Here is a 16,237-nt window from a genome sequence, read left to right as displayed (position 1 = left end):
TTTTGTTTGCATGCTCACCACAAGCACTACGTGTGGTTAATGCAGCAACTTGCTTCCTTGCAAAAGGTTTCTGTTTGGTGTTTTAACATCTTAACACACCTTAACACCTCGATTTAAAGAGGACGGCTGCTTGCGTTGTGGCTGAAACGTCGTGAGAATTGTATTTTATTATGTTTTATTTTTATTATTTTATTATTTCCCTTCTACGTGACTTTACCAAAAGAACCAAGAAGATTCTAGATTTGAAGCTTTCGTGACTGCAAGGATTCATACTCTTAGTTTTTTCGGTAAAGTCACGTAGGTAAAAAAATTAAATTAAAATTAATAAAAAAATTTATTTTATTTTTATTAATTTCAAATTTTTACCTACGTGACTTTACCGAAAAAACTAAGAGTATGAACCAAGAAGATCTTAACACCTCTTGTTTTATTGCCAGAAAGGGTAAAACCGATTTTTATAAATTAAGTTTTTAATGTTGTTGTATTTTGTTGTTGTTGTTTGTGTACAGGCAATTAGGATCAGCCCATTGGTTTTGTTGTCCAGCCTCAGACCATCGACCCGCGAATATCGATTAACTCCGTTCAATGACAGGGCGGTTGATTAGCCTGGCATTTGAATCCAGGATGTCAGCAGGCTGATGTGTCTCTGACGTCTGAGCCATCCGACCACCACCTATTTTTTTATTTTGCTCACAGACTTCGCCAGCTTCTGAGACGGCGCACACGTCAGAGATTCCGAGTCAGCGCCACTGAGTCCCGAGGTTTGAGTCCGCTTGTCAGCCACCCCTCGAGCGATCACACTGCGTTCTCAGGTCTACGTGCGTTGAACTTCTGTTCCGCACCGTGGCAAGTTGACCGCCCAAGTTCAAGCCACGAATGGAATGACTCCACGAACAGAGCTGCTCCGTTGTCGAATGCAGTCTTGGAGATATTTTTGGCCGAATTTCAGCTGTGAGGAGATAAAAGAAAATCAGCGGTTTGACTGTCGCGTGACAAACATTCTCATAGCAGAGTGCGTGGGAATGTGCGTCCTCTAGCGGTCAAAAAGATTAAAATGCAATTTGAAGGATTTTTTCTTTTTTTTTTACAGGAAAGTCCTTTTTTAAAAATCTTTCCGGCAGCCTCTCTCCGAAACACGAAGTCCATGGGCCGGAGTATAAAATTGGTACCACCTTTAGTCGTACCAATGTATATATATAGATTTAAAGACGGTCACTGCATCACGCGCTTTTCAGATGCTCTTCTTTGGCCGCCTGGAGTTTGGCACTTTTGAATATAGATTTAAAATGTATTTCTTTAGAACTGCTTTTTGTATTTAGTTTGCTGTCCCCCCCGCGCACCTCCGATTCGCACGGTTGAATACGTACGGTGCGAAAGAAGCTCAATGTATGTACACGAATAAGAATTTTTTTCATTTATTTTTAATTCAATGGTATTGGCCACTTACAGTCATTGGAAGCCACTAAAGTTGATTCCACCTCGGGTGGTACAGAACGTGCGAGGTTTCTGGTGCGGACTCGTGGACTCACGCAGGCGAGCGCACCGATCTGGGAGATTTTGTTTTTTCGCGAATCACCGTGGTCGCGATGCGGACAGCCCGTTCGGGAATGACGGCGACGATGGCGGCGGCGACAACAATGACGACGATGATGACGACGACGATGATGACGACGATGATGACGACGACAGCACCAATGATGACGACGGCGGCGGCGACAACGACGACAACAATGACGACGACGACGATGATGATGACGATGACGACGATGACGACGACGATGACGACGACGATGACGACGACGATAACGACGACGATGACGACGACGATGATGACGACGATGATGACGACGACGCTGACGACGACGACAACGACGCACTGTCACCCGTCGACTGAACTGACTTTGACGCGCGCGTGAGGCGACGTCTGTGGGCCTCCAAGACGTCACAAATGGGCCTGAGCTGAATACCAGAGAGTTCAGGGAACACCTGGGGGGGGGGGGGGGGGCATGAGGGAGAGAGGGGGGGTTGCGGGTGGCCATAATTGCATCACCTTCAACAGCGCGCTGACATTTGCGATGTAGCAGACAGAGCACAACCCCCCACCAACCTCCAGCCCACGGCTCGCGCGTCAGCGATGGAGACGCACGCACGGAAAGCGCCGACTTGGCGAATGCAGAGTTCGGTGCCGCGGTGGCGAAATGTTAACTACCTCGCCTGATATGCAGGAGGCCGTGGGTTCGATGGTGATCATCCTGACACCTGCTGCTTTATATTTGGAGGTTGCGTGTCTCTCTCTCATCATCATCACCACGGTGGCTAGGAGATGTTAACTACCTCGCCTGATATGCAGGAGGTCGTGGGTTCGATCGTGATCCTGACGCCTGCTGCTTTATATTTGGAGTTTGCGTATCTCTCTCTCTCATCATCATCATCACCACGGTGGCTAGGAGATGTTAACTACCTCGCCTGATATGCAGGAGGTCGTGGGTTCTATCGTGATCCTGACGCCTGCTGCTTTATATTTGGAGTTTGCGTCTTTCTCTCTCTCATCATCATCACCCACGGTGGCTAGGAGATGTTAACTACCTCGCCTGGTGTGCAGGAGGTCGTGGGTTCGATCCCGACCCTGATGCCTGCTGCTTTATATTTGGAGTTTGCGTGTCTCTCTCTCTCTCTCCCCGTGGTCGCGTGGAATTTTCTCCGGGTCCTCCGGTTTCTTTCCCTCAACATTTAGAATCAACATCACCACGTTTAGAATATTTGGCTGCTTTAAATGTCCACGTGAATGAGCCCACTTTGTTGGGCTATCATTTGCGCTGGCCAGGACGCTTCTGAAAATGCGCCACATAGCTTATTTGGGCCTTACCTAATAACAAACAAAAAAGTAAAATTTCGATTTAAAGCTTTCGTGACTGCAGGGATTCATCTTCTTGGTTCTTTCGGTAAAGTCACGTAGAATGGAAATAATAAAATAATAAAAATAAAACATAATAAACGTCGTGAGAATTATTTTATTATGTTTTTTTATTTCCATTCTACGTGACTTTACCGAAAGAACCAAGAAGATGAAAACAAAAAAGTTGTTAGCAGTGCTCCAGGAGCAAAGGAACAGGGGTGAGGTTTGAGCCGTCACTTACAGACATCACGAGGCTCGCGTGGATTTATTGTTTTATCTTCCGGCTCCACTCCGATGTTTCCCCTCTCCCATTGAGGATCAACATCAGCGCGCGTTGAGATTACTTGGCTGGAGACAACCCCATGCCTGAGACGGCGGGAGGGGAGCGTGGGTGGTGGTGGTGTAAATGTTCTTTCCCCTTTTTGCTTTAATGCTTTCCTCCCAGTGCCGGATTAAGCTTGTGCGAGGCCTGATGCAGATGTCATAAAGTGGACCTAAATTACATATTTTTTATTAAAACACGATTTTTTTTACTTGCACAGTAAAGTAATTGCATTTGTTTCATGTGCTATACAGCCAGATAATACGACAAATCGCTAAGCCTAAACACCCGGTCGTTCATAAAAGTTGAAGGCGGTATAGTACTATAGTAATAGTGCAAGTGCAGAATCACTGAAACGGAATTGATAGCTTGAAAGCATTTCGCGCGGGGCCCTTGAAAGTGCGGGGCCCGTAGCATCTACATATGTAAGCTCCTACACGTGTAGCTCCTACACGTGTAGCTACTACACTGCAGCTACTACACTGCAGCTACTACACGTGTAGCTCCTACACGTGTAGCTACGACACTGCAGCTACTACACGTGCAGCTACTACACGTGTAGCTACTACACGTGCAGCTACTACACGTGCAGCTAATACAGGTGTAGCTACTACACGTGCAGCTACAACACAGGTAGCTACTACACGTGCAGCTACTACACGTGCAGCTACTACACGTGCAGCTACTACACGTGCAGCTAATACAGGTGTAGCTACTACACGTGCAGCCACAACACAGGTAGCTACTACACGTGTAGCTACTACTAGTGTACTAGTGTAGTAGCTACTACACGTGTAGCTACTACACGTGCAGCTACTACACGTGCAGCTACTACACCATCTACTACACGTGCAGCTACTACACGTGCAGCTACTACACGTGCAGCTACTACACGCGCAGTCACTACACGCGCAGTCACTACACGTGCAGTCACTACACGTTTAGCTCCTACACGTGCAGCTACTACACATTTGGCTCCTACATGTGCAGTCACTACACACGTAGCTACTCCACATGTAGCTACTTTTGCTACTTTTGGTACTCGGATAATCCATCACTCCCCGGCCGCTGCACTGCCGCTCACCCCACTCTGCACGGTTAGCTCGCTCTACCCCCACCCACCCGACCTCCTCTAAACTTTACCAAAAAGGAGGAATGCAAACTCGGCTGCATTTAAAGGGCACCAATGAAATGTTTTTTTTCGTTGTTGTATATAATCAAAGTCCAATTGACGCCGCGGGCGTGTGCCGTGCCACGATGGTTGGGGAATGAGTGGATGGTGGCGATGAGATTGGCCGATGTGCGTATTTATTCGAGACGTGTGTTTTTTGGTTTTTTTTTTACACGCAGGAGGCTTTCGCGACCAATATAATCCATTATAGAGGTTTTTTGGGGTTAGATCGCGTAAATATATAAATGTGTCGTTAAACCCGCCACCACCCGACACAGCGAACTAGTAAGGGTTGTCACGTAAACAGAACGTGGCCAATTCGTCACTAGTACAGCACTAACCGGTGTGTTGGAGAGTCAAGCCACAACATTTACTAGTGACGAATTGGCACTTTCTGTTTACGTGACAACCCTTACGAGTTGGCTGTGTCGGGTGTGGCGGGTTTAACGACACATTTATATCTAGATTTGAAGCTTTTGTGACTGCAGGGATCCATACTCTTTGGTTCTTTCGGTAAAGTCACGTAGGTAGACTTTACCGAAGGAACCAGAGAGTATGGACACATTTATATATTTACGCGATTATCTTAGTAGCAAAAGTAGCTACACGTGTAGTAGCTACATGTGTAGTAGCTACACGTGCAGTAGCTACGGCCCCCGCACTTTCAAGGGCCCCGCGCTAAATGCTTTCAAGATATCAATTCCGGTTCAGTGATTCTGCACTTGCTCTATTACTATAGTACTACACCGCCTTCAACTGTTATACACGACTGGGTGTTTAATGTTAGCGATTTGTCGTAATATCTGGCTGTATAGCAAATGAAAAAAATACAATTACTTTACTATGCAAGTTAAAAAAAACATTTGTGTTTTAATATTTACGTGGTTTTTTTAGAGCCCCTTTATGACATCATGCTACTCGCTTCATCCGGCACCGCTCACGCCACGTACATCAACCCCGCGCTGAGACGTAGAACGCGGCACCACGACCGCCCCCCCCCCTTCGGCGCAGATGGGTGGGTGGGCGAGGCCTTAATGCAGCATGGGTTGTGAAATGCGTGTTTGAGAACAAAGCCAAAGACAAAGATCCCCGCCGTATAGCCTGTAACAGACTGTTGGGGCAAGTGCTGTTAGCGAGAACCTATGAAGGCCGGCACGGCACACGAGGGGGTGGGTGGCCAGCACCACGCCCGGCCGCCTTTGTATCCCCAGTGGTGATGTTTAAACATCACACCAGGTACTCATTTGAGGCTGAGTCGACCTGGGGGAGGCCCAGAAATGGTTAAAAAAAATCGTCACGGGAGTTGGCCGTGAGCGGGGAATCGAACTCGGGTGGCTGGATTTGTAGCGCTGCGCACGAATCGCGACACTACCGCTCCCCACCCTTACTCACCCACCCACCCAACTACCCACCCAACCACCCACTCACTCACCCACTCACCCACCCACTCACTCACTCACCCACCCACCCACCCAACCACCCACCCAACCACCCACTCACTCACTCACTCACCCACTCACCCACCCACTCACTCACTCACCCACCCACCAACCCACCCAACCACCCACCCAACCACCCACTCATTCACCCACTCACCCACCCACTCACCCACCCACCCACCCACTCACTCACTCACCCACCCACCCACTCACCCACCTAACCACCCATCCACCCACTCACTCACTCACCCACCCACCCATTCACCCACTCACTCACTCACCCACTCACCCAACCACCCACTCACTCACTCACCTACCCACTCACTCAACCACTCACTCACCCACCCACCCACTCACCCACTCACCCACCCAACTACCCACCCACTCACTCACCCACCCACTCACTCACCCACCCAACCACCCACCCACTCACTCACTCACTCACCCACCCACCCACTACCGTCCCGGTGTGAGTGAATCATTTTTACGAGGTTTCGATGCAACGAGGAGGCAAGAAGGTTAGTGGTGAAGCTGCGTGGAGCTTTGAGTCTTGTCTCTACCCCAGCACTTGCCCCGACAAGTGCTCTGGATTCTCTGTTTTTTTTACCACAATTACATAGGACTACTACTCCAGTCCAAAATGTGTCGTTAAACCCGCCACCACCCGACACAGCCAATTAGTAAGGTTTGTCACGTCAAAAAATAAAGTGCCAATACGTTACTAGTACAGCACACCGGCGTGCTGGAGAGTAAATCCACCACAACATTTACAGTTTGAGTACCGCGCCGTTTCGCCAGTAATTACAACAACAACAGCCAATTTCGATTTAAAGCTTTCGTGACTGCAGGGATTCATCTTCTTGGTTCTTTCGGTAAAGTCACGTAGAATGGAAATAATAAAATAATAAAAATAAAACATAATAAAATAATTCTCACGACGTTTCGGCCACAACGCAAGCAGCCGTCCTCAGGTGAAGACCAGGTCTGTCGGAACGTCGCGAGAATTATTTTATTATGTTTATTTTTATTATTTTATTGTTTCCATTCTACGTGACTTTACCGAAAGAACCAAGAAAAACAGCAGCCAGCATCATCAGGTGACAGCCGGAGTTGTGGAGAAATCCTCCTCCTGGTTCGGTCTTAAATAGACGCGGGTGGGGGGGGGGGGGGTAATTGTGATGTCATCACGTGTGAACCAATCAGGTGCGAACGTCAGAGGGGCCTTCGCTTCTGATTCGCTCACTGCTTGTGCACGTGGCTTCTCGCCGGTTGTGCTGTGACAGCTCCTCCGTGAGCTTGCAGTTTGTACCACGTGCTGTTTGGCACGATGTCTCACCTCGAATTTAAATAAAAAAAATTCTTTTACTTTTCCAGGCAATGGCCCACTGAGCTGTGTATCTCTTTTTCAGAAGCAATTTGCCCATCGCGAATAATAATAATAATAGCAAAACGAAGCGGCTCATCATCATGCATGCATAATTTATTACAAGCCAAATACTCTAAAAACACGTTGATTCTACAATGTGGAGGGGAAAAATCGGAGGACCCGGAGAAAAATCCACGCGACCACGGGGAGAACATGCAAACTTCAAATATACAGCAGGCATTGTAAGGGTCAGGAACGAACCCAAAACCTCCTGTATACCTATCGAGGTAGTTAACATCTCGCCACTGTGAAAATATCGGACGACGTGCCAAACAACACGCCGGTACGTCCCACTACTTAATTGGGAACTGGTCAAATATCTCAGAACGGGACCATGACCCAATTGGGAGCACTGAGACTCAGTAAAGACCCTCACGGGTAAAGTTGAAAACGTTAAAGTTATTCCCTCCCGCCGGTTTCACGCGATCCGTGTCGTCTGATGGAACTCCTTCGCAGAATCCATCCAGAATTCTCGGCGCTTCGTGTTTGAGGACGGCTCGCGGAAGCGGATATCGCAGAGCCACTGCTGAGATCCCTTCAAGTGACCTCTCGTCCAACGCACATTAGGGAGGCAGCCCTCTTCCCGCTGGGCCCGCCATGACAGCAGAGCTGGAATTTGGCCGTGGGGTTTCGTCTCGCCGATGACCGAGTGACAGTCCAAAACTTGGAACGTGTCCCGAGAGGGAGGACATCCATCCGCGGAGACGAAGCGATGAAGCCGTGCGCTGCTTGGATTGTCGTATCGTAGGATCGTCAGAAATCGCGGGCAGCTTGCGGAAGCCTTCATCCAGCAGTGGATTGATCATGATTTATTCACCACCGCGATGAGGATGTGCGTGCACGTACGTTGAACTTCTTTCGCACCGTATGTAGCCAACCGTGCTAATCGGAGGTCGCGGGGGAAATGACGATGATGGTGGATAAACACGCGGCGTGAGCAAGGTTCTGAGTCAGTCGCAGAGTGAACTCTGGACCGGTTTCGACTCTCCGCGCGTCGTCAGCAGGGTACGGCCCGCTAGGCAAACGCCGCCGAGATCAATCTCGTGCGGAGCGTTGGGCGGTGGCGAGGGCCAGGCGAGTTGAACGAGTGGCGAGCGGTGAGCATCGCGTGCGTGACGAGGGTCAGGTGAGGGTCCTCGGAGCAGAGGTCGCAAACGGGTTTTGATTCCTTACCCGTACCCGGCCGCACCAGGGTCACAAACGGGTACCCGTACCCTACCCGTACCCGGCCGTGTATGGGTCGGGTACGGGTATTTGGTACCCGGATGCGACCTCTGGGATGAAGCCATGTTGCAGGCGCGGGTGGGTTGATTCTAGGAACTTGAATTGTGAGAAGAGACAAGACGTTGAGAAATGAGTGACAAACGGTGACTCACCAGTGACTCACGGCATACCCGTACCCGGCCGCACCAGGGTCGCAAACGGGTACCCGTACCCGTTCCCGGCCGGGTACGGGTAGCCGGGTATCGGGTAGGGTACGGGTAGCCGGGTACCCGGTTGCGACCTCTGCCTCGGAGCGACGTGTCACCTCGTACCCAGGACGGGCTGCCCACCGGTTGTTCATGCTCTCGCCGCGTCTCTCCGCGTCTCCCTCTGCGTCTCCGCCGATGCTGCGCTGCAGGTGGAGCTTGGGAGCGTGAATCGCGACGAGGAGCAGGAGGAGGAGGAGAAAAAGAGGAAGCGCAAGGGCAGCCTCTCCACGCAGGAGGCCAGCGGGCTGGACGTGCCCGAGGTGACGCGGGCGCTAAAGGTGACGGACGCACTCGCTCGACGCTCTTTCCCACGCACGCACCGGGGGACAGGAGGGCGCGGGTGCATTTTTTTCGCCGCCGGTGTTTTTTGCCGAGCCGATTCGGAACCGAGCCGGAACCGAGCTGGAACTGAACCAAAATCGAGCCGGAACCGAGCTGGAACCGATTCGGAACCGAGCTGGAACCGATGCCGGCATCACACGACGATGTCGTCTGAATCTGGCTCGGGGCCAAGTAGGGCCAGGGAGCGGGACCAGTACGGAATGCAAAAACACCGCGTTCCTCCCGACGTCACGTGTTGCAACGTGACGCCGTGGTGAGTCGGCATCGCCGCGTCACCAGCGCGGCTCGGTTTTTGGGCGGTGGAAAAAGCAAACCGATGGCGCCTCCGCCCGTCGCACCTCCGATCCGCGCGGTTGGCTACGCACGACGCGCGAACGAAGTTCAACATCCACGCATTACATACCTGATGACGGATTGGGGGGGCACTTAGTCCGTCGGCGGGATGCAACACGGCCGACGAATGCCTTGCGTGCCGCAGACGGACATCGACGCGGGTCTGGACGCCGGCGAGGTCCTGCTTCGACGGGAGGTGCACGGGGCCAACGAGTTCGAGCTGGGAGAGCATGAGCCCGTGTGGAAGAAGTACCTGTCCCAGGTGAGTCCTCCAAAGATAAAGGTCCCCCTCACCCACACTCCGTATAGCTTGTAACAGGCTGTCGGGGCAAGTGCTGTTAGCAGCGCCTATGAAGGTCGGCACGGCACACGAGGGGGTGGGTGGCCAGCATCCAGGCCCGGCCGCCTTTGTCTCCCCCAGTGGCGATATTTTACACGTCGCACGGGGTACTCATTCGAGGCTGAGTCGACCTAGGGGAGGTTCAGGGCCGGTTCAGATAATCGTCACACGGGCGTTGGCCGTGAGCGGGAATCGATCTCGGGTCGCCGGGTTCGTAGCGCAGCGCGCTAACCGTTGGACTACCGCTCCCCACAACCACCACCAACAACCACAACAACCGCCATTCGCCACTAAGTGCCGGTGACGTAACCACGGCGCTTGTGCCAGGCTATGTGCACGTTTAAGGTCGAACGCCCGCTGGCAAGACAGACCCAGGTGCTATGGGTTGACTGAGTGAGATGACTGGGCGATGCACCACCTGTGCCCCCTGCCGTGCAAACTCGCTGCGTCTTAGCCGCCCGCCGCTCCGCTCGTTGTCGTGAGCGTCGCTCCTCCGCCCTCCGCTGTTGCTGGAGGGCGACTGCCTCCCAACTGCCCAGTAGCAGCGTCCTTCACCACCAACAGCACCACTCAACACCGCCATCACCACCAACTACTAAAACAACACTCCCAAAGCCACCAACGACAACTGTAACAACACCACCAACAGCATCACCACCAACAACAACATCACCACCAACAGCATCACCACCAACATCATCACCACCACCACCAACATCACCACCACCACCAACAACAACATCACCACCAACAACAACATCACCACCACCAACATCACTACCACCAACAACATCACCACCAACAACAACATCACCACCACCAACAACAACACCACCACCACCAACAACAACATCACCACCAACAACAACATCACCACCAACATCACCACCAACATCACCACCACCACCACCAACAACAACATCACCAACAACAACAACACCACCACCAACATCACCACCACCACCACCAACAACAACATCACCACCACCAACATCACCACCAACAACATCACCACCAACATCACCACCACCACCAACATCACCACCAACAACAACATCACCACCACCACCAACATCACCACCACCACCACCAACATACACCATCCCACCACCAACATCACCACCAACACAACATCACCACCACCAACATCACCACCACACCAACCATCACCACCAACAACAACATCACCACCCACCACCAACATCACCACCAACAACAACATCACCACCACCACCAACATCACCACCAACAACAACATCACCACCACCACCAACATCACCACCACAACAACATCACCACCAACACACATCCACCACCACCAACATCACCACCAACAACAACATCACCACCACCACCAACATCACCACCAACAACAACATCACCACCACACCAACATCACCACCAACAACAACATCACCACCACCCACCAACATCACCACCAACACAACATCACCACCACCACCAACATCACCACCAACAACAACATCACCACCACCACCAACATCACCACCAACAACAACATCACCACCACCACCAACATCACCACCAACAACAACATCACCACCACCACCAACATCACCACCAACAACAACATCACCACCACCACCAACATCACCACCAACAACAACATCACCACCACCACCAACATCACCACCAACAACAACATCACCACCACCACCAACATCACCACCAACAACAACATCACCACCACCACCAACATCACCACCAACAACAACATCACCACCACCACCAACATCACCACCAACAACAACATCACCACCACCACCAACATCACCACCAACAACAACATCACCACCACCACCAACATCACCACCAACAACAACATCACCACCACCACCAACATCACCACCAACAACAACATCACCACCACCACCAACATCACCACCAACAACAACATCACCACCACCACATCACCACAACAACATCACCACCAACAACAACATCACCACCACCACCAACATCACCACCACCAACAACATCACCAACAACAACATCACCACCACCAACATCACCACCACCACCACCACCAACAACATCACCACCACCACCAACATCACCACCAACAACATCACCACCAACATCACCACCAACATCACCACCACCACCAGCATCACCACCAACAACATCGCCACCACCAACAACATCACCACCACCAACAACACCACCAACAACAACATCACCACCACCAACAGCCCCGTCCAACAACCTACAGCACCCGCGGTAAGCGGTCACTGCCCGGGCTTGACTTGACCCTCGGCAGCTGTAAGGGACGGGCTGTGAGGCTGAAGGTCACGGACGTTCCAACGTTGCCCCCGTTGCCCTCCTGCAGTTCAAGAACCCCATGATTCTGCTGCTGCTGGCGTCCGCCGCCGTGAGCGTCATCACGAAGCAAGTGGATGACGCCATCAGCATCACCCTGGTGAGTCCATGGGTCTCTGTGTGAGTCTGTAGGTCCGTGTGAGTCCACGGGTGTCTGCGTGAGTCTGTAGGTCCGTGTGAGTCCACGGGTCTCTGTGCGAGTCTACAGTCTGTGTGAGTCCATGGGTCTCTGTGCGAGTCGAAATGTCCGTGTCAGTCCACGGGGTCTCTGTGCGAGTCTGTAGGTCCGTGTGAGTCCACGGGTCTCTGTGCGAGTCTGTACGTCCGTGTGAGTCCATGGGTGTCTGTGTGAGTCGAAATGTCCGTGTCAGTCCATGAGTCTCTGTGCGAGTCTGTAGGTCCATGTGAGTCCATGGGTCTCTGTGTGAGTCTGTAGGTCCGTGTGAGTCCACGGGTGTCTGCGTGAGTCTGTAGGTCCGTGTGAGTCCACGGGTGTCTGCGTGAGTCTGTACGTCCGTGTGAGTCCATGGGTCTCTGTGCGAGTCTGTTGGTCCGTGTGAGTCCATGGGTGTCTGCGTGAGTCTGTAGGTCCGTGTGAGTCCACGGGTCTCTGTGCGAGTCTGTAGGTCCGTGTGAGTTCATGGGTCTCTGTGTGAGTTGAAATGTCCGTTTCAGTCCATGGGTCTCTGTGCGGGTCTACGTCTGTGTGAGTCCATGGGTTTCTGTGCGAGTCTGTAGGTCCGTGTGAGTCCATGTGTCCCTGTGCGAGTCTGTAGGTCCGTGTGAGTTCATGGGTCTCTGTGCAAGTCTGTATGTCCGTATGAGTCCATGGGTCTCTGCGTGAGTCTGTATGTCCGTGTGAGTCCACGGGTCTCTGCGTGAGTCTGTACCGCACGGGTAACGCACCAGCGGTGATCAACCGCACAGCTGCTGGGCCTTCCCTAGGTCAACGTCAACCTTGCACGAGCACGTGGTGCGCTGTGTAAATATCAGAACCCCGGGGCAAGACGTAGGTGCTGTTGGGCTAGTGCTGACCGCCTCCGATTCGCACGGTCGGCTACGTACGGCGCGAAAGAAGTTCAACGTACACACGATCAACACTGGTCCGCCTTAATAGGCGCTCGCTAATAGCACTTTCTCTCTCTTTCCCACGGTCTTTGCGGCTACACAAAGGGTGTTTGTTGTTGTCCGTGTGTGTGTGTGTGCGATTTGCAGGCCATTGTCATCGTGGTGACGGTGGCCTTTGTACAGGTGAGTCTTTACCGCCCACACTTTGCACGCCAGCTGTGCACCGACTTGGGACGCACACACCCAGAGCAACGCAGTGCGTCGGGGAGACGTTTTTCGCATTACCCCGAGGCTAAAACTCAAAACTGTGTATTGTGTACTGTTTGGGTCTTTCGGTAAAGTCGCGAAGATATAACAAGTATATTCCCGTAAAATCAAAGTTTTTCACTATAAATCCTTTATATGCGTGGCGGCTAGAGTCCTCTCGTCCTCTGGCTTGAGATGGCTGCCACCTATGGGTCAGATGATTGTCTGGCAGCATTAAACAATTGGTAATTAAATATTTAAAAAAATGTCCCTAAACAGTGTAAAATTTTTGAATTTTTTTTCACGAAAATGCATTGTCACGCACAACGAGTCTGTGTGCAAAATGTCAGCTCGATTGGATCACGGGAAGTGGGTTAAAAAACGACCGAAAGATTTGCACGGTCCTAAGCAAGCAAGCGAACTTAATATAAAGGATTTTTAAAAAATATATCACGACGTTTCGATTGCTAACACAAGCAATCGTCCTCAGGTGAAGAAAATATATTTTTTGCGTCAGTCTGTACGTCTGTATATTTTTTCACCTGAGGACTTGTGCAAAGTAGAAAACATATATATATAAGTGCAATTGTAGACTGACATTTTGAAATCTCGATTGAAAGCTAATTTCTTCAGGACTGCTGTTTGCGTTTCGATTTAAGGCTTTCGTGACTGCAGGGATTAATCTTCTTGGTTCTTTCGGTAAAGTCACGTAGAAGGGAAATAATAAAATAATAAAAATTAAACAGCGTCTGAAGACGCTGTCTTTCCGACAGACCTGTTCTTCACCTGAGGACGTGAGAATTATTTTATTATGTTAAATTTATTTTATTATTTCCCTTCTACGTGACTTTACCGAAAGAACCAAGAAGATGCTGTTTGCGTGTTTAGTTTGTTGTCCTTCCCCCGCACCTCCGATGTAGCACGGTTGGCTACGTACGGTGCAAAAGAAGTTGAACAACACACGTGCACAACATGTGTCCGCGGTCTTTTAATCGAATCTTTTAATCGAATCGAAAACGAAGTAAGAGCGTCGAGACGCGTGAAACATCGCCGCCCCCATTTGTGAGCGCGACCTGAGTTAGCATCAAGTCGCTTTCTTCAGCTACAACAGTTTTAGTAATAATACTGGTAGGAACATCCTGGTTACACCAGCCCACAGGGGATTATTGTGTCCGTCCGTCCGTCGTGCATCCGAAAATGGGAGGGGTGGGGCTGGGTGGAGAGGGGAGGGTGGGGAGGGGAGGATGGGGAGGGGCTGGGTGGGAAGGGCTGGATGGGGAGGGGAGGGAGGGGCTGGGTGGGGAGGGTGAGGGAGGGGCTGGGTGGGGAGGGTGGGAGGGGCTGGGTGGGGAGGGTGAGGAGGGGCTGGGTGGGGAGGGGCTGGTCACCCCGTGGTGCCCTTATAAAACTCAACGTTTAACCTACTCACGCCGGCTTGTGCCCGCCCTCACAGTCGGGCATATTTGCGGAATACACCACGCCGCCGTTGACCCTGGCCATTGACCGAGCAACCCAACGTTCCTACCAGCTCCCTCCGCAGGACAATGTGTTAATAACAACGATAGCAATGATCTGCGGCCCATAGAGCCGCTCTGCTCCACGCCGCTGTGAGTCTCGTCGTGCTGTGCGCGCGACGAGGGACTGGCATCCCAACCCAGACGCATTCGCAAGGGCACCCCCGGTGGCAGCTGTCGCTGTGCGGCACCAGGTGACTCGGCACCGGGTCTGGGAGCGGGCGTTACTTTTGTCGGGAGGGGGCGATGGTTGCTTCCAAGGTGGCTTGTCTAGGGGACCCCCCAGTGGCATCTGTCCCTGTGCAGCAGCACAATGTTACTCGTGGCACATTGCTTGCAGGTTAATCATTAGGCTTGCCAGTAGAAAGGCGGGGGGGGGGGGAGGTGGTTACGCATACATAACTCCCTGCCGATGTTTCAACACTGAATGCAAACATTTACCTAATCTGCGGCGGCGATCTGCATGCGTTGTACGTGGCGTTGATCGAGGATTCTTTTTTCTGTTTGAACCCGACAGGAGTATCGCTCAGAAAAATCTCTGGAAGAACTCAACAAACTGGTTCCCCCGGAATGCAACTGGTGAGGAGTGGTTTGCGGGGGGGGGGGTGGGGGGGGGAACTGGGGTTGGGCAAAGTTCGCATGACCAGTTTGTACGACACGCAGAGTCATTGCACACACAACAACAACAACACCCGACATTCGCCACTAAGTGGCGGCGACGTCACCACGGCGCCTGTGCCAGGCTACGTGCGCGTTGAGGCCACGTGCAGTGTGGAACGCCCGCTGGCACGAGGTCAAGGGGCGGTACCCAGGTGGTGCCACGGCTCGAATGAGCGAGATGACGGGCCTGATGCACCACCTGTGCCCCCCTGCTGCGCCAACTCGCTGCGTTTGATCCGCCCGGGGCTCCGAGCGTCGCTCCTCTGCCCTCGGTTGTAGCCGGAGGCGCGGGGAACTGCCTCCAACTGCGCAGCAGCAGCAGCGTCCTTCACGAGCCTACTCCACACGCGCACGCGTGCGTGTGTGTGTGCACGTGTGCGTGCGTGTGTGCGTGTGCGCCGAGATGACCGAGTCATCTCGGTCATCTCGGCACACATCTCGGTCATCTCGGTCAGTCGACCCGTGGCAACTTGGTTTGCCCCGTGACCTCCTGCCAGCGGGCGTTCGACACTTCGCGTGGCCTCAAGGTGCACATGGCCTGGCACAAGCGTCGTGGTGACGTCACCGCCACTAAGTGACGAATGGCGGTTGTTGTTGTGTGTGCGTGCGCACGTGCACGCAGCCACACTTGGTCATAGTCAGGAATGGAATTTCAGGTCTCCAGGTTC

The 16,237-nt window shown here is 52.2% G+C and overlaps 1 protein-coding gene across 1 annotated transcript in view; it reads left to right on the top strand.

Annotated features, from left to right (window-relative positions):
• LOC133343123 (calcium-transporting ATPase type 2C member 1-like) overlaps nucleotides 1-16,237 on the top strand; it is a 60,215-nt gene that overhangs the window by 14,312 nt on the left and 29,666 nt on the right. The window contains 5 exon segments of the mRNA XM_061552628.1: nucleotides 8,876-9,004; nucleotides 9,547-9,663; nucleotides 12,092-12,181; nucleotides 13,297-13,332; nucleotides 15,427-15,488. Coding sequence (XP_061408612.1) covers nucleotides 8,876-9,004; nucleotides 9,547-9,663; nucleotides 12,092-12,181; nucleotides 13,297-13,332; nucleotides 15,427-15,488 — 434 coding nt within the window.

The sequence above is a fragment of the Lethenteron reissneri genome, chromosome 2, assembly GCF_015708825.2.
Source record: "Lethenteron reissneri isolate LAM-NWPU_2019-01 chromosome 2, ASM1570882v1, whole genome shotgun sequence".
NCBI classification, from domain to species: domain Eukaryota; kingdom Metazoa; phylum Chordata; class Hyperoartia; order Petromyzontiformes; family Petromyzontidae; genus Lethenteron; species Lethenteron reissneri.
The sequence above is the reverse complement of the archived record's forward strand: the minus strand, read 5'-3'. Positions and strand labels throughout refer to the sequence as shown.